This window comes from Solea senegalensis, linkage group LG10, assembly GCF_019176455.1.
Source record: "Solea senegalensis isolate Sse05_10M linkage group LG10, IFAPA_SoseM_1, whole genome shotgun sequence".
Taxonomy (NCBI): Eukaryota; Metazoa; Chordata; class Actinopteri; order Pleuronectiformes; family Soleidae; genus Solea; species Solea senegalensis.
Genome location: NC_058030.1, coordinates 19,753,380 through 19,773,109, shown reverse-complemented (window position 1 = coordinate 19,773,109; position 19,730 = coordinate 19,753,380). Strand labels below are relative to the sequence as shown.

Below are 19,730 nucleotides of genomic sequence, written 5' to 3'. Positions count from 1 at the left end.
AGGATGAAGAAGGCTGTCAGTGCCTCACGCTGAAGAGCTTTACAGACATCTTTACCTCTCCTTCCTTCAGGCCGTACATCCCAAAATGACTAAAATGCTCCATCATTGTGCTCTAAAAGTCAGCTGCTTTAATGACGATCACCTAGTGGCCCTAACCCCAGTTACCATGTAATTATATAAATGAATGTCAGCTGGGGACGCACTATATTACAGCTCTGCTCCACCTGAAGCATCACAACACATTCATCAGGATGCTAATTACTCATTTCAGCCTATTGGCCTCGCACTTAGCTTTATTTATTGGTCTTAGTTTGCTCATGTATTGTACAATAACAAGTGTCGTGAAGTCTGTTGTGTCTATTGTTAACATAACTTTTAAATTTTATTCCTACAAAACGTTAACATACCATTCAAATCATTAAATCTTTTCTAGGTATTCACACACAGATATTATGCAGCAACATTGATTCTTATAAACATCACAAACAGCGTCACAGTTCGTAGTGGACACCAAGACAATGCTTTTCACATTCTTTTTCAGTTAGCGTTTATCTGTGCAGGAAATATTACTGGTTAATAAAGAGTATATCGTATAACGTTACTGTCTCGACCACTCTGCTCCTTCACTGCGGTCCATTATAGCCTTTTTCAAACTGCTGATACAAAACAAACGATACAGTCAAGTATTACATTCACAACAAAAGTACATAAAAAAACAAAAACGGCGTGTGTGTGTGTGTGTGTGTGTGTGATGTGAACATGGCACTTTGGGCTAAAAAACTCTCCGTGGGTTTCAATGCGCGTTATGTTTATACAAACATTTGACAGGTTCTTTTTATATTTTATATGAACATCAATGTTAAAAAATAATTATTTCTTTCAATAGCTTCCACGCCGTGACCCGCCGTATAACTACTCTTTAGCTAATTGTATTCACGTATAAGGCACTTTGATGTGATTAGTAGCTGAACTACGACCTAAGATGGGCTTCTAATCTTGGCTATTCTGACTGCACAGACACACCTATTTGATCACAGACTCCTATTCATGGACACACTGAGACTGTAGCTATTCCACTGTGCTACTACATGCCACCATTGCTGGATTTCACTCACTTTATATACTGTAATGTGTAATACGTGTGCTCTGCACATCCTCATATGGCTATAGTAACATCACAATCATGAATCATGCAACAAGACCTGCAAATCTTTGGCCTCCAATCCTTGGAGAAAAACAAGCACAATACATTTGGCAAAAATATTCTATCAACTCATTTACCGACAAACAAAAATAAACATTAACACTGCTTCATTATGCAGCTAATACTGCAGGAGTGTAGTGAGCACTGCATGTTTCCATCTGAATGCACCGGTTTGTAATAAAAACACAATAATTCACAGAATAGAGATAAAGAAATGAAGAAAACGTATACACTGAGCCGTCATTTTGGTACAGTAACATTCTTGGGTAACAAAACTATTAACCATTTGTGCATAGTTTGAACGTGGACACACCGTCAGAGCAACAGGAATGCAAAAATGCTGATATGCAAAACATTAAAACCAAGACAAAGTTTTCCAACAGACACAAGTGGATTTTCTTTTTTTTTATCTTAGATAACAACCAGCCAATAAGCCAGATAAACTCTATTTACTGCAGATAACATACGTGTTCAAAGATATAGAGTTCATAGATTCACATAACAGGTTTCTGTATAGAGTATTGTTCAAAAAGGCAAACGCTCTGAATCATGATGCTTGTGAGGAGAACATACAAATCATTCAGCAGGTACTAAAGTGAGAGTAAAAGTACATGACGTGGATATGTTATCACACGAAGTTCACAACAGGACAGCCCGATCATCACAAGGTCCTGACATGTTCCGAGTGCACTGACGGCGTCAGGAAAAGCCTTTTTCCTTCATGGCCCCGATGATTTTCCATTCCCACTAAGTGCTCACTGACTTCCATTTCAACATCATTCCTTCACTACAGTGAGTCTTCACACTCAAGGCTGTCGCCATGTGACCGAGACAACAGTGCATAGTAATGTGCTACTGAGGTATCCTGTACTATGGTTTCCACACATAAGAGGGTTGGGGAGTGATTTGAGTGCTGGGAAAGGAGACATGACGTGTTCCTTCCTTCCTTCCTTCCACTCTGGATGCTCTCACACATAGATGCCCTCTGGATTCAGTCCAGAAGTGAGAGGGCTGTGCAGGACCCGCAGGTGACCAGACATCGTGTGGGACGACACGGGCCGCTTCAGTGAGCCAGTGAGTGGAACTGAGGAGGACACAAAGAGAAGGAAATTAGAAAAAAAACTCCATTTACTCATTAAGACAGTAAGGTATTGATAGACCTCTGTGAACTGTGAAACATGGTGTCATGACCAAGAAAGCTGGTGGTGTATAGTTGTTGTCTTGTGGTTCCTGTTTTTTTTTGAAATTTCTCTCTTGTCCCTTCCCCTTGTGTTTTCCTGCCAGTCTGATTATCTGCTCCGCCCTGATTGTTTTCCACCTGTTCCCCATTACTGTGTGTATATTATGGTCTGTCTCCTTTTGTCTGGTGACCCAGAGAACAGCTTAACTCCTGTGCCTTTGTCTTGACAGGAATTATCAGTATTTGCCCCATTAGGTCCTCAGGTTTTTGTACTTTTTGTTTACTACTTTGTCAAGTCCTTGTTTTTTATTGTAGTTTTTCCCTCGAAGGAATGTGTTTTATTTCTTATTTTGTTTGTTAGCTTTAGCTGTTTTTTGTTAGTAGTTTTTCCCTCTTTTTTTGTTGCAGTTTGAAAATAAAAGTTTGTTTATTTTTCACTTAGTCTCCCGAGTCGTGCAATTGGGTCCAAGTCCTTGTCTCGGTGTGACAGTACAGACCGTTGAGAACTTTGTTGACGTACATTTGTTCTACTTCACAAAATAGCAAACGTAGCTACACGTATGTTTTAGTGTTTTCATTATGGCTGATATGATACGTGATACACGATACCAATAATTAGGGTTGTGCGATATATATCGTCTACATAATATCTTAATTGTTGTTTTAACGACGTGTGAAAATACAATACGGAGTATGTCGAAATCATTTTGCAAGAACCAATCAAACCACGCCTTTTTGAGAGGCCACACATTCACTGCGCGAGGACGGACCATTGCGGCGCATGCGCATTGAGAACACAAGCCGCGTCCACGTCCACGCTTCACCACCATGCTAACGTAGCTGCACGTATGGCTGAAGTGAAACATGAGTGAACAAACTGCGCCAGGAGACCAAACACAAACTCTACCACATTTGAACAGCTAAACGTGGATCATCCTCACTCGCATGGAGGTGGTTTGGCTTCGAAAACACTGATGTCACTCAAAAGACGCCAATCTGCAAACTATGTCGGAAGCGGTTGCCGTCAAAGACAGCGCGACAACGAATTGGTTTCACCATCAGCGAATTAACCACCAACCACCGCACAGAATATGAACAATATGAAGAATATGAAAAGCTTCGGCAGTCAGCGGTCGACCACGAACGGCCAGCGAAGGTACCGACCAGAAAACGCACTCCGCAAACTTAGGCAGCAGTTAAATGTGTATCCACATTCTCATGTTAATGCCTTGCAGTTCAAATAGGATGAGTATTGTTTACATTGGGCGCAAGTGTCAGTTTAAAATGCTCTCATGATAGTTTTTGTTGTTGTCGTTGTGCAATATTTAAGTCAGTAAGTTTAAGTTAATAAATAAGACCTGTTTTTCTTTAACAGGTTGTTTTTGTCAATATTATCATTAACATCTAATATACTTAACAAGAGAAAGCTGGTACAACAACTTGTCTTTTGCTTTCTCAACTTCGATACTTACAACACATTTTTGAGGGTTGCAGAATTTTACCAATTATCGTTATCGACAAAATCCCCCAAAATATCGGGATATTGATTTTCATCAATATCGCACACCACTACTGGTAATATCACGACACAACAATTCTGTGATCATTAATATGTTGCAAGACAATCATATAGCGATGCATCACAATATCTGTTTGAATGAAGAAAACAAAACGCTTGTGAGAAGTGAAGTGTAGGATTTCTCTATTTATTTATTTATTTATTTATTTATTGAACGTGGATGGGGCATCTGTTAACACAGATTTCTCTGCCATTATTCCACATCGAGGAAGGACGATGATATATCACCAAATTAATATTTTGACCCACCTCTACTTATCAGTACTATTTCATTCTACATATTGTTATTTTATAACTACAGGTGGAAACGAGTTAAAAGCTAAATCTGGTACAACACTTTTCTCTTACTGAGATTACTGTATTTTGCACACTGCCCTGATTCATATTTACCAAACTAAACTACTATTTTGTTTCTATTTATTTGTGTTTTACGTTGTGTTTTTATTTGTGAGGCAATACTGTGTAAATATGTTCATTGTTTTTAAATTATCTGGTGCAAATTTCATATAAACATCCATGAAAGTCTTTTTTTTTTTTTTATAAATCACAAATAATTCCTGTGTCTAGGAAACAGTTCACAATGAAGCCACCAGGGGTCACTATCGAGCCGTGCATCAAATCAGCAGCTGCAGTGGTTTTTTTCATGGCCCGGCACAAAAGCTCTTGCTGATTTGTACACACATGAATTGGAAGGTCATTAGAAGGACATGGGCATTCTATTTCATTATTTTTCCATAATTGAAAACCATTAGCATTCAAGTTTAATAATACACCAATCAAGCGTATTTCATACAGTCGGAGAAATCCAAGAGGTCAACTATAAAAGTTACTCAAACTAAATAGAGTTACTAAATAGACTAGACTGTAACTGTTGAGTGAAAAATGTGAACCAAAATGAAATTAAGTTTTCAATAATTGTTTCCACCATTCCATATGCTTATCTCCAACAGCTTGTGCACTCAATTTAGGAGTGGATTAAATTAGAACACCAAATCCAATAAACCACATTTACTCATTCCCAAGGCTTTTTAAGCAGCAGCAACTGGGATTACTAAATTATTCAAGGGTATGTTATAATAGAGCTTTAGCTTAATGTCCATACTTGTTCACTGAGATCCATACATTTATTTCTGTGACCAAAAGTTTATTTTTAAGTTTGTGCCTTTTTCCCCCCCAAGTTTGGATGTGAATGTACTTACAACACATACTTCTTGAAATTAATCTTAATTAGAGTTCATGAACGACGACAGTGTAGGTTCTACATTACTGTGTACGCAGCTCGCTGTGTTGCTGTGTGTGACTGTTCTCCCATGATTCAGTGCTCTCAGTCTAACGTGGCAGATATCAGCTGGTTTCCTGTAGGACGACAGAGCTTCGGTCCAATCAGTCCATCACACAAACTGCCGAGCATGTGACAGATTTAAAGTGTGATGGAAGGAGTGAAGAACAGAGAGTGCAGTGAATAAATGACGCCAGGTCTGTCTGTATCCAGGCAGCTGTTGGCATGGAGACAATAAAAAACTATTACTACACTTCCTTAATTGGTGCCTTGATGAAACAGAAAGCACTGACGACTTGCACTTTACACACTTTGTCTGAATAGTATGAATGGCAGCCCGAGACATTCAGACATCCCAGGTACCGGCAATTTAACTTTGAATCTATAGGAACAAGTGAATCAGCGATTCTCAGTTTCTCTCTGGAGAGATTAGGGGTGTTAAAGAGGCCAATCAAAGGAGAAGACTCAACAGTCTTTATCGTCAATTTGACAAGTAAGGGTTGAGCAGAGTGCGTGGGCTCGATGAACTAGAACTCCTCAGTGGGATTAGAAACACTCCTCATCAGAGCGGTTTACTGTTGGTACAGATAAAAAAGAAAAAAAGACAGAGATGTCTTGATAATCTAGAAGGAGGATTAAAAGGAGGACTTGTATACCATGACTGCTGTGGCTGCTTTCATCCTCAGAGGGCTCAGCTGGCAGAACTGTGACTTTGGTGCCCGTCTGCTTGATGAACTGCTGCAGGTTCACTTGCCTCAGCTCCTTGGTCAGCTGCTCCAGCTCATGTTGCATGTCCTTCAATCACAGCACACGAGATCAAAAACAGATTGACATCTTGTGCTGGCACGAACATGGTCCTTCTGTATTTATTATTGTGTTTAACAAAATCAGACCAACACAAAATGCAGGACCTGTAAACAGTAAACTGTGTCAACAGCCTTTTCCAAACTCAAAGATCCAAGTGTGTAGGAATCACTGAAACCTAATGATGAGACTGCAGGTCGTATTCTGATTTGACTGGTTTTGTCTGTTCGGGCTGCACATGGCGGCACAAGATGGCCTGAAGAATTCATTTTAAAGCAATTATACATATATACGAACATATGCATAGTATGTGTGATTTCTCCCAATAGACCCTCCTGAATGTTACACACGGGACCTTTAAGATTTCCATGGCCCGCTTGAAATTCTGCTATAGCCCATTTAACCTTTTATCATGACTCCGATCAACAAACAGACTTTCCCTTTTCCACCTGAGAACTATCACTCAAACCCAGCCCATAAATAAGTGTTCCCTCAAATATGATCCCCCACCAAAAACAAGAGATATGTTCCAGTGTGAATTTGAGGGACCTTTTATTTCAATTATTTACGTTCTCATACTACTTGATATTGATCGCATATAATGCAGGGTTATTTGATGCTCGACTACAAAAATAAGTTAAAAACCTTTTAATTTACATCTTAAAAACCTCTCACTCTTCACCTGCTGTACCTTCACAGCCCCACAAGGGGGCGCAGCTCACACTTTGGTGCGATCACTGCTGTAAAGTATGAAGTATCACCTGTTATGTGGGTTTTGATCTGTGCATCTCAGTGTTTTTGTTGTGTTAGCCAGTCTGGGAGTTTGTGCGTGTCGGTTCTTGTGAATTCATGTGAATGTATACAAGTCCCTCCCTGGGAAAAAACCCGTTGGCAGTGACGCAAATATGATTTCACTGTGGACTCGCTGTCATCCACTCCCTTCTCTTTGTCGTGTCTTTCCGGACACAGAAGCCACAATAAAGACACAAATCACTTGCCAAACACATAGTTGTTGACTAGAAACCGCAGTGGTTAGGTCTTGTTTTTAAAAACAGTCTAATGGCCAGTTGCAGCGCGGTGCAGCTATGTCAACAATGCTAACTAGCTGAAAGAGTGATCACACATGCCATCGTGAGAGCGTCGCTACATTTTATGACACTAAAAACATTTACCAACCGTGCTGGTGTGTTTACAGGTTACTAAACCACACATGTGCACATGCAGTCAATATTAAATGCAAGATATCTACACCACGTACATCAGTGTGTGATGACATTATTATAATGTAGTAATTAATGACAAGCAGACGTATGGTATTGTATATTAGTATATAGTATAATATTACTACAATGTACTAGATACTAGATTATATTGCAGTACAATACTATATGATTTATTTTAGTGTGACTTAGAGCTGCAACTAACGATTATTTTCGAGATAGAATGTCAAATCTCAATTGTCTTGTTTTATCCACAAACCAAAATAATTCAGTTTTTAAAGATTTCTTTGTTATATGAACCCAGACAATATTCACATTTAAGAGGCTGTCTGACAATCAGAAATCTTGTTTTAATCATGAAAAAAGATTCAAACGTTCAATCGATTATCAAAATAGTTGGCGATTAATTAAGTCATCGATGAATAACCGAGAAATCGAGTAATTGTTTCAGCTCTAGCTGTCTGCTATATAATGTCTAATTTCTGTTTTTAGCTGTTTTTATTCTGCACTTTCACTGTAACAATTTCCCTCATGGGGATCAATAAAGGACCGTCATCTCACTCTTAATAGCCTTTCTTCTAACTACATTAACCTGCAGCAATATTTCCTCAAAAACTAAAGAAAAGAAGAGCAATAAACGTTAAGCACCTGAACGCATCTTACCTGCAGTTTTTTGGTGCTTTGTCCGAGTGATCGGTCCACAGCTCTGCAGCTGGTCTCCAGCTGAACAGCCTGTCTCTCCTGGGATTTCAGCTCTGATTTAACCTTGAGGACCTGAGCCCGAGCCTCTGCCTCACTGACCCACTGGGTCTCCTGCCGCTCCCTCTGCAGCCTCTCCTCTTCCAGGCCTGCCTCCACACCCTGATGAGACAACAAGAGAAACGACTCAGGAAACAGGCCAAACATTACAACGTACAAATATCCCCAGAACAGATGGAATTAATTAAGCAACTATGAATAGCCTATATATTTAGCTTTCTTCTGAAAAGTGCATTTGTTATCCCACAGATAGCACACCTGTACCATTGCCAGCTTTTCTTCAATCTCCACTTCACAGCCCTGCAGGCGTCCCTGTAGCTCCTGTAGTCTCTCCTCCAACTGTCGCTCACTCTCTAGTTCGATCTGCAGCTCAGTGGCCCAAAACTCCTCCTCCTCCATCTCCACCTCATTCTTCCTCAGGTGCTTCTCCAGCCTCAGGATCTCCTCTATCAGCCCTCCAACACATGAATCCTCAGTGCACACTGCCCCCTGTCCCCCTCTGCCCTCGGCCCGGACCTGCAGCTCGCCCTCATACGCCCCGAGTTTCCTCTCCAGCATGTTGAGAGTCTCTCTCTGTAGACCCACTAGTCTGACCAGATCCTCCATGCGACAGGCCCACAGGCCAGGAGATGCACTCCCCATGGCTGGTCCTCCATGGTGGTGAGTCCCACCGTTTCCAAGAAAAAGTCTACGCTTGGCCTCAGCCTCTCCAATCCGGCCCCCACTCAGGATATCCCTCAGGCCCCTGGGTGCACCGGTGAACGTGAGAGACTTGCGGCGCGGCTCGCGGCGTCGGAGGGAGCGATCGTTGGGATGGCGGAGCTTTGCGAGGGGAGGCAGGCTCTGTCGATGCAGACCGCGTTCAGGACCCCTGAGCGTGGGTCCTTCGGATGGTGGTCTTTCAGTGAGGGAGGGGCCAGTGCGATGCAGGATCAGCTGGACATCACCAGCATATTGGCCCCAAGTGTTCAGAGAAGCCACCGGGCTCTCATGAGGGGCAAGGTGACGCTCGGTGTCCCGCCATTTTTCTACCAAAGTGTATCTCCCGGTGCGACCTGCAAAACAAAAACAAGCACACACAAGATTTAAAATCACCCGTTTACATCAGCAAGACCAACAATAAAGCTGCCTATGCACAGTTTTGTATTTAAATAATAGATTCATTCAAGCAGATTTCTTTTGAGCTTCCTGAAGGAAGTTGTGAAGGAGTTGTGAGAAAGAAACCAGATAAATGACTAATTTGGATTATTCAAGAAAAACACACAAAGATTAACTGATAATGTAAATAATTGTTAGTTGCAGCCCAAGAGGAAAGACTCCAAAGGAAAATACACACTCGACACACTATCTATCTATTTGTACCCAAATGTTTAAATGCAGTTATTGTAAGTCACTTTGGATAAAAGTGTCTGCTAAATGACATGTAATGTAAAGTATTTATTGAAATATAAATAAACGGCACAATATTATCATCTCATTGGTGTCGTGTTCCTAATTTTTCCACCAAAAATTGAAAGGGTTAAGAAAAGATGTGTGTGTATGTGGTTTTTAAATTAGGCTAATGAATTTTCTTTTAAGTCTATACAGTAAAAATTCAGGCTGTTAAAAGAGTATAAGAGCAGTAAGAGATCAGTTAAAAGAGTATAAGAGCCAGTACCAAATCAGTGTTGACTGTATTTGTAGAGGAGGGGGCTCAGAAGTGCTGCATTCTCAGTTTGGCAGGAGACACAGGGATGAGTCAGACTTTCCCTCCTACTACCTAGTGTTTTGTGGGAAGTGATGTCAATAAAGCCTGTTCAAGTGCCCCTGTTCCTGAAGGAGCCATATGGGAGAGGAGAGAGCTCAGCGTTCCAATATAGCCTCTGAATATGACCAACCGAACCTCAACAGGAGCTGAAGATGTAGGCAGGAGACTTGTCTGACTCATGAGGACTTTCAAAATAATTACTGTCATGGGTTGATGAACTGCACTGTATACATAGTGTTATTGTACTATTTCCTAACCCTTCATCAAATAGGTGCCTGGTTCAAGGTGGAGTTTGTTTTGCAACATACACTTTGTCAGTACGGAAAAGCTTAGCCTGTGTTTCCCTCTGCACTCCACTAACATGCCATTGTTTTGGAATGTAGTGACCACAGTAGGTAGAATTCTCCTAATCTCTATAATCTCTGTAAGAGTGAGCCGGAGGAAATAAACAACAGCAGAGTCAATCATCATTGACGTTCTCCTGCAAAAGGACAACAACATGTCTGTGATATGACATGGATCAGTGTATCTTTATGTTCATCATACCATTTCCCAAATCAAAGAAATACGGACACAGTATGAACAAAAAGCAGCGCTGAACTATTTCAAATGTCTTACCTATGGCCTGGGCCAGAGCAATCACCACTTCCTGGCACGTCGTTGCCTCAGTGACCCCACAGACGACCCTCTGGACTCCATCTACCCAGACCTTGAGCTCCATGTTGGGTCAGAAGCGAGGGGGCCGGTTGTGGTGCATTGGCCGCGGCATTATTATTAAAGGCTCCAGTGGTGCAGTTGAAACGCCTCTGGCTCCTTCACTGGAGAGGAAACAAAAAGGAAAACAGGAAGCAGTTAGTCAGGATGTGCTCATGGCCAGGGTTACAATGCTCAGTCACTCTTAAGGATAAAGTAAAGTCGAAAATTCTTCCATCTCCTATTATGCCGACTTACAAACAAGCCAAATAAGCATAAACGCGAGGTAGAGTCAGGCTATTTTTGCAGGAGCTGAGCTAAGGTAAAGAAATGCCCAGTTGAGAATAGACAGCCAGCTGTGCAGGGACCAGCTGGTCTTAACACTGTTGTTTTGTTCTCCTCTATGAATAGGTACATGTCTGGTGGTGGTGCATGAAGAGTCACCGAGCAGACGTTTCCAGACCTAGTTCCTGCTTTTGTACAAGGAATAACAGAAGCAGTGAAGACAGAGCAGGAAAACAGATTTATGACAGAGAAGACAGAAACCGCACCATGTGGTGAAAAAAAAAAAAATCATATTGTGATTATTTCTGACAGATATTCCGCTTTCAATTCTCATACAGCAGATCATTTTTGCATGTAGACTGCCATTTCTGTGGAAATACATTTCAAAATTCAAGTGATTTCTGGGCTGGTGGGTATCTGTGGCATTGCAGAGTTTCATCATAATACCGTTTGGTCACAAATTTCATCTATTCGTAGACTGCACTCTGTCATACTGCGATTTCAATTCCATTCAAACAGGAAACACCAGTTCCTCGTGGGTCATTAGAGCAGTTACAATAAGTCCTAGAAGCATTAACGATGGCGCCTCACCCCTTAATGCTTGATTCAGTTTACAAATTCATAGACTTGGTGATTTGACGTACGGCAGATGTGAAAGGGTGAAGTGGCTACTGCTCACTTTATCAGACTGAGAAAGCACATGTTCCAATGTGAAGGTTAACCACCGGCTGTGTATGAAAAATCCATTTAAAGCAGCAGAGGCCTCAGAACGCACTTCAAGGACAGTAGGGAATGAATGGCATCTCTTCAGATCCATATCACTCTCTGTGGATCTAACCTTCACTGAACCTTCAACCACTGAGTCAAAGGGTCCTTTTGTTCTCCAAACCCCCCTCTAATTATACCTTCACTGGCTCCTGGACTTCACTGGCCTGTCTTATAGGCACGTATGGCATTCTGCTGAAATGAATTATTTCAAATAATGTTTACTTTATGTAAGTTAAAAAATGACCACATGTATTCAATAACCTGATTTACAGTCAAAATTTAAGGCTGACCGATTTGGGGATTTTTCTGAGATGATTATCATTAGGGATTTTTTTATAATGACCTTTAGTTCAACATTCTTTCTCTATAATACACTGAGAATGTGATCACACCAGATACTATCAAAATATGATAATCTAATTCAAGCGTGGAACATTTTGAATGACTGAAACCACTGACAGTAAAGTATAAACCTGGTGTCAAATCACAGCCCATGTGATTTACTAATTGTTTGAAATTGTGGTTTTGTTTTGAAAAATCAAAAACCCACTGATTTTACAGGCAACAAATGCTCATATTTCAGAAGATTCAAGTGAACGGTTAATGCTCAAACATTCTCAGTGTTTGAATGGCTGTCACTTTAGCCAGAGGTTTGACTCTTGATCACTCCAATCTTGGCGTATTCACAGCTGGCGGGAAAGTGCCTTTGTCCTTCATTCAGACGGCCCTTAAATGGCATTAAGGGCTGACGGATTAGAGAGAAAGAGGAAAACAGTCACACATGCACAGCACAAGGACGCCACAAGATTTTCCTGTAGTGACCCAAAACACTGTCACCATTTTTCTTTAACTCTTTTATAACTTTTCTTCTGGGGTAGAAGGAGGAAAGAGTAATGGCGACTGAGTGGATGTTGATGTAAAGCAGGCAAAGAGGAATCAGCCAGAAAGAACATTTGGATACAATGGAGCAGGAAGGAGTATTTTCCCAAAATTATTCATTTTGCAAAAATGGAGGCCTTATTGCTTTCCCACATGCAGCCTGCTGTTACTGTGAAGATAAGATTAACGTCTTAGTGCGATGGAACGCCCCCTTTCAAAATGATCTATAAAATGTCCATTTGATTCCTTTTCCAGAAACGTTCAATATTACAAAGTTGAAACATGTAGAACACTGAACCGTTTCCCTTGTGCAGATTCTTTGAAGAAGAAGAAGAGGATCAGTGACATTAGCTTTTCCTGTGCTCTCGTCTTTCCAACTATTTTTATTGGACTTTGGATGGAAATGATTGTCACGATTGTCAATTTTTGTCAAAAAGTACAAATTTCATTTTTTTAACCGAAAACAGCGACTTAACTGAATTGAATTGCTTTAGAAGCACACTGCACAATCAATAACAGTCAACAAAAAAAAAGTGAGGAACAAGTGGTGAATGTCTTAAAGGACTGTGTGTGTGGTTTGTAAAGGTCTACTTCACTTGTTAGGCTTATCTGAACAATTCTTTGAGGTTTATGTCTTTTTCCTTCTCCTTGTTAGTAATAGTTCGAGTACGTGTTGTTGTGCTGTCACCTGTGTTTTATACATGTCGGCGGCTTTTTTTGTTTTGTTTTTTAAATGTTCCTGAGTAAATATTAATCAAGTATGACACTTTAAAACTAATGGCATCAAAGACCATCACATACACACACACACACATTTCCAAGTGCAGTAAAGACAAAACAAACAGGCTTTAAGGCCTCTTTCTTCCACACGCACGAGAAGACTCGGGGGATTATAAATGTCACTCGCTCTGGTCCAGGCTTCTAACATTTATCGTATATTCATTAACATTTACCCACAAAACCCAACTGATGATACCAGGCACAGCGGCGTGAGGCAGAATGCCACCGTAAGCTCTGCTAGCTCCATTCCTCTGGCCCATCAAAGCCACAGCGAGGGGAGATGCCCGCTCCCTGGTTTGTGCGGCTCATCTTGTGCCAGAGAAGCATTTCGCGACATTTTCACAGACAACGGGTCTGTGGATTCTATTTAAGGTCAGATTAGAGATTATCAAAGTGCAGCGACTTCAGCGTCTGCATGCATTTGTTTCAGTCTTGTGTTTGGTTGAGTGATGTTGACTCAGTGAGGTGTGTGAGCAGTCTGTCCACACGCCTGACTGCTGGTGACAATACTCCAGGCCTACAGGAGCAGCTCACAGAGCTGGCAGAGAAAAGGCTGGTGTAAACAACCTACCATATGCTGCTGTGGGGGCTCAAACACGACCAACACACTGCAGCAACATACATCACGACCAAGCGGAGAGCGCTTTGCTTCGGGAGCTTTAATCTATCGTGTATAAGTTTGAAATCGAAATAAATGTCTGTTACATTCAAGCCATTGCCAAGTGTGTTCACATGGTGCTGAGAAAGGCTACGTCTATATTAGAGAAGGTGTTTTCAGATAAAGAATAAGACGAACCCCCCTCCAGACTACCATTTCAGCCTAGTTTCAGAGGTTATCAGCACCCCTGCTGATATGGTTAAAAAGGTAAAGAGTATGGGCATGCGTGTGCTGGGTTCTTAAAAAAACAAAAGGTTAAATGTAAGAAAAAATGAGGGTAAATTGTCTCCATCTCTACTAAAATGCAGAGTTTTCAAACAAAAACAGAGACAGCAGCATTTTTAAACGTCGCTGTCTTGGGGAAGACGTTGGGTTAATGTGGACCACAGGGATATGTGGAACAGAGTTCATGCATTTTTAATATGTAAACAGAGTTGTATGGATGAAGTCTAAGCCTGTGACATTTACACAAGTGTCTCCGTGTTTCTCAGGCGAGCGGTGTTTTGTTCTCATGTCGCCCAGTGACAGCCATTTGCTTTATGTTAAGCAGAACCACTTAGTTCCACACTGGAGCTTTAAAATCAGCGCAACTTTTTATTTGGTCATTTATCGTGTGCCAAGCATCACAAACTGACCTGCGTATTGTGCACTTTTACAGTTGGCTGAACAAGGGGTTATTTGGGGAAAACAAAATGGCCACTCATTACGTAACAACAAAACCACGGGTGAATTTTACTCAAACGAGAAAAAGGATCTCACAGGATAACCTCCATGAATGGAAGCTATTACCCTCTGGTTCCCGTTCTAATTGTTGACCATTGTTCACAACACGTCCATTTCATGAAGCCCAGACGGTTTAAAGCCGTTTGCATCCAACTATCTAATGAAAACTAGTAACTGATTTATTATAGGCTTTCTAAGAAGCAAAATTCGCCCACACTGCTGTTAATTAAAGACGATGAGATACGTCTTAATGGCTAAAGCAACAGCAGATTGTTCTTGTATTTAAACCTCAGAGCCTATTGCTAACCAAACTTTAATTCAAATTGCACTCCCTGTAGCGAAACATGCAATTACTAGCAATTTATACTACACTGTAATTGGTAACAGAACTGTTGTGAAATAGATCTGTGAGCAGCCAGAGACAGACGCCGGTTTATTGTGGAGGCACTGGTGGTAACTTGGTTGGAACAAATTGGGTAAATCTCTCCCCCCCCCTTTCAGTTGTTCCAAGAACTATCAAGCGCTACAGCTCAGAACAATGCCTGAAGCATAGTTGGGTGTGCCATTATTTTAGGAAACACTGTAAGGATCAGCACTTAAATAAATGTTAAAGATCTTTCATGGGAACAAGATAAAGGAGTTCCTGGTCACAGACATGAGTGAGGTTGGTCTTTCTACAGTAGTCAGTGTGAATGTAAACATCACAGAACATGGCAAAGTCAGTTGCCAGTGATGCTTGATCCTTGATCCTTGAAGCATAAACTGATAGCATCCAGGGTTTGCATTCCTGGCCTGTGAATATGCAACAGCCCATGACTAAGAGATAAGAGGGTCTATCTGTGGTCGCCACGGTTATGACGCAGACCACAACGATGCGGTGACACTTCAATGAACGGAAGCCTGCCAAGCTAACGTGGGTTTAATCATGACATCATTAAAAAATGAAATGAGCAATCCTGAGGCTGGTGATTCAGAAATATTAAACACTGACCTTAAGTTTCCAAAGGTTTTTCTATTCATACTATTCAAACAAGACTGTTTAATGCAAGCACAGTGAATTATTAGATTATTACTTACTAATGTTCACATTTTCCTTTTGATAAACATTGCTATGTGTACTATAACCTTATTATGTCATCAAAAGGTGTATTTGAACATTTTGATTTTTTCGCTTACCCCTTTAACATAGGGGTAATATTATAGTTAATACATTACTTTAAAATATAAGAGCACTGCAGTGCAGATTGGAGAGACAGGTTTCAATGAAACTGCTATTGTGTGTCAGACGGAGGAAAAGTGAGAATAAGGAACTCTGCCCCACACACACACACACACACACAAAACAAACAAACAAACAAAACAAAAACAAACCCATTTGCCATCGACTGCCCTGACTTCTAAAGGTAAGAACCCATATCGGTCAGCCTCTAAACAAAAGCCTACAGACAAATGTTCCACATTTCTGAGAAGCAATAAAGACAGTGTCTTTTCAGTTTAAAGCTCAAAGATGGTATATAAAAACAATGATGCAGCCTCTGAGTCTGCAACGCGAAGCCTACACACTTGGGTGGAAGCAAGACGGAAAAAAATACACATTGTACCATAGACAATGAGCCTACTTCACATTTGACAGTAGAAATGAATAGTCACAATCATCTTCAGTAGATCATGATTTTGTAAATTATGTTCCCATTTAAATCAAAACAGATGGTGAAGTACGACACATGTGAGTGGACACTGTGTGACTGACAGCTGTTATAATAACAGTGAAGTCTGTCAACTTTGGGTTTAAACAAAAAAACTGACATGACGCAAATCTCGAGGCTTCAAGGCAGGAGTTCATTTACAACTGGAAGATTATGTCCATTTTTATTACACATGTAAATATATACATATATATATATATATATATGTATTTGACATACTGTACTTAGTGGGGTTGTCACAGAGACTCTACTCAGTGGCCTGCTGTCTGTTGATAAAAAATACCAGGCATCAGGTACTATCCTTCATGGAAAAGCAAAAAAAAACACAAAAAACGTGCCGAGTCGAGAAATATGGTAAAGTTTTAGAAAATGCTGCATTGTAGCCAAACTACATACAAAACTAAAGTAACCCCAAAATGTAGACAAAATAAATTCAGATACTTCCTTAGAAGTTTGGCTCCAGCTCCAAATTTCTTGTGTTTAGGATTAAACCCACATCCAGTCACGCTACACACACACACACACACACACACACACACACACACACACACACACACACACACACACACACACACACACACACACACACACACACACAACGCCCACAGCTCCAGCCAGCACTCCAGTGGCCCCGCCCTACAGCAAGCCTCTTTCTCAGTCTGTCTGGCTGATATTAAACTATTAGGCACTCAAGCTGCCTCCCCTATTTGGGAGGTCAGCACTGGCAGGATCTGGAACATCTGGACGGCACGTTCAGCCAGCAATAATACCGCCTTTGTTCCCTTGCCATATTCTCTGCTCACTAACCAGCTTTGAAGAGCCAGTCGGGCAGGCAGCAGACTCCTGCACTGGGGCAGAGGCACAGCGGGGCATAAAGAGGCATCTGGCCAAGGTTTACATGTTTAAGTGGTTAGTAAAACATCATCTGGTGCTGAATCACACTCCTGCATACAGTGTACACATGCCGAGAACTAAAATGGTTTTACAGCAGCAGCTGTAGTGGCAGACACGGAGGAAAAGGGGAAAATCTTACTGTTTCTTTTTCCAGTCTATATGTAGATCTTTGCAGTCTGGTCTGTGTGGTGCTACGACACAGTTAAACAAAGCGGAGACCATCGAATAACACGATCCTTTATTTTAAGTGAAGCAACGTTCCGACATCAGAGAGCATAGGATTGCGAGACACAGAACCTTGGCTTAATGCGGTAACTCCACAGGTTGGTTCTGCTTCACCTGGCTTCTGTGGAGAGAAGAGGACTGGGGCTGCAGATAGAATGAGTGTAATTTATTTTATATAGATTCTGATATTGATTACTGGCATACTACATGTTCACAGAAGATGCTCAAACTGATTAAAAGAAAAAAAAACACACACACCATCTTAAGAGAGCGACTTTACAGCTTTAGCGTACAATAGTATAGATTTTTCTAAGTAAATCCACATCTACCTTCATTTGATTCCATATTTCAGAAAAGCTGAATGTTGTAATGCTACAAAAAACATGCAACTCGGGACATTTTAAAGAGGGAACACAAGAATCTTACATAATGTGCATTATTATGCATTATTACAATATATCTGGAAAAATACAAGCTCCCACTTGTGTGGCACTTCAACTAAATCACTGCGACTGTACGCCTGTGAGATAGACAGCATCCAAGTCACTCACGACACAATATGTTATCAATTTTCTCCATTCACAACCATCCTGATGATGGAAATGTACCATCACCATCACCTTACATTGTCCCAATTCTTGGACTGTTAAAACAACACTGCACAATAATTCTGGGGGAGAAGCAGCCAAGTGTTCTGATTTCTTGAAATAACAGACACAGTTAAGAGTGATATCTCTGCACTAAACATCCTGGAGGCCATTTTAACATAAAAATGCAGCTCTCAAAGGAGTGACAGTGAAAACTTTATTGTCCCTGTCAGAAAAACTATTCTTTTCTTTATGCGTGTGCGCATGCAAGCAGGGTGAAAAAAATAACTTTGACTACATACTATATTTGTATTGCATGTTTTATATATAAATAATTATAATCATAAATATTACAGGAAAAACAAACAAATAAAGATACAGAGCAGCTCCAGTTCTTACGTGGACCACAAACTACAGCCTCAGAAATGTACTTTTTAAGTGATGACGTTCTCACACACACACACATAAATAAACAAACATACGCTGTGTGTGTCGTAGGTGTTTCTAAAACGTCACTCGACATCATATAGTCGGTGTCTGGTGGGACGAGGTTGGACGAATGTGGATAATTAGCTGCAGTGAGCTCAGAGGGAAACTGGCCCCTCAACTCTTCTACTACTCCAATGTTTCCGTTATCCCAGCGTCGCAACTCCAGCGCGAGCACCGTCCGCAGCACATTCTGCTCAAAACCAGGTCCGTGTGTAATGATCTTACCTTTGTGATGCGGACCGGACTGAACTCTGTGCTCCCTGTCCGAGGCGAACTTGTGGAGGAGGACGCAGTTAAAGACGCGAATTCCCGAAAATATGTGTCCTCCTTTCCAGCATTACCCTGTAAATCACTTCTAGCCAACTGCGACAAAGTAAAAGACGTTCAGCTGCTGGACAAAAAAAACCCCCAAAAACACACACAGAGCAGGACACACACTCACGGCTGCGGACGCGCGTGAAGACAGACTATCGATGGTCCGAAACTTTGCATCCTTCCTCTTTGTGCGCTAGTCTTCTGCAGTCTCTCTAATAAGCTGCGGAAATTGCCCCTCTCCCCGTTTCATTACTCCTGCTTGTAAATACACAGCGTTGGAAGTGGGACACCGCAAGGCATTGTGGACCGTTTAAAGCTGCAATACACTCTGATGGGGTGGGGGTGGATGAGTGGATGGAGCAGGGCCGCCCCTAACCGTTTTGGTGTCCTTGGCAAGATTGGCATTTGGTGGCCTGCTCCAAAGCCGCCGAAACATGACCACAGTTCTTCTTCTGCTTTGTTGTTGTTGTTGTTTTCAAGCACGTTACTACCTCCTCCTTCTCTTTTCTTTACAGTTAGACTTTGGTTTTAAGACTCACATTTTTGGGGTCTAAATTCTTATTTCTCAAACTTACAAATGTATTTTCCCATGAAGGAGATTTTAGTGCACGACCTTTAAACATAAATCAATGTTTGTCACAACTATTCTCAAATGAGTTCCCACATTGCTGATTGATGGCGTTCTTTTCTATTACACAGTTCTAGCACTACTTGGCTCATGACTCTTCAAGTGACGACACTCAGTCTGCTGACATCGCGTTTTATCATCAGCTGAGCTCGCTTGGAACCTCACAGAGCAGGTGCCATAATAAGCACCATTTACCAGGTACTATCACTGACGGAAAAGCAAGAAAATGAGTCTATCCGAGCCTGAACTGTATAATGGAAGTGCCATAGGTCTCTCAATGCCACACCATTCTCCCTGTGGTTCTCAGTATAGCAGTGTTTCAATTCCA

At 41.2% G+C, this 19,730-nt stretch overlaps 1 protein-coding gene across 5 annotated transcripts; it reads right to left on the bottom strand.

Annotated features, from left to right (window-relative positions):
- Positions 1-258: 258 nt before the first annotated feature.
- On the bottom strand, positions 259-19,056 carry LOC122775981 (ras association domain-containing protein 8). 5 transcript variants are annotated; one of them, XM_044036266.1, is made up of 7 exons: positions 18,685-19,056; positions 17,298-17,527; positions 10,391-10,590; positions 8,284-9,080; positions 7,930-8,127; positions 5,899-6,037; positions 259-2,288 (listed from the first exon to the last, which is right to left on the bottom strand). In XM_044036266.1, exons 3-7 carry the CDS (start codon positions 10,491-10,493, stop codon positions 2,173-2,175), a joined length of 1,353 nt encoding a protein of 450 aa, XP_043892201.1. In that variant the 5' UTR covers positions 10,494-10,590; positions 17,298-17,527; positions 18,685-19,056; the 3' UTR covers positions 259-2,172. The 5 variants fall into 5 exon arrangements, with proteins under 5 accessions (XP_043892201.1, XP_043892200.1, XP_043892204.1 ...); XM_044036265.1 differs by lacking the exon at positions 17,298-17,527; XM_044036269.1 differs by lacking the exon at positions 17,298-17,527 and having other exon boundaries at positions 8,290-9,080.
- Positions 19,057-19,730: the final 674 nt, after the last annotated feature.

What these genes read in the sequence shown, in the direction of transcription:
- LOC122775981 (XM_044036266.1), bottom strand. Translation starts at nt 10,493, where the DNA reads ATGGAGCTCAAGGTCTGGGTAGATGGAGTCCAGAGGGTCGTCTGTGGG. An exon ending in TGCTCTGGCCCAGGCCATAG is followed by an intron (nt 9,081 to 10,390) that starts GTAAGACATTTG and finishes TTTGTTTTGCAG; the next exon opens with GTCGCACCGGGAGATACACT. An exon ending in AAAGCACCAAAAAACTGCAG is followed by an intron (nt 6,038 to 7,929) that starts GTAAGATGCGTT and finishes CTGTGATTGAAG; the next exon opens with GACATGCAACATGAGCTGGA.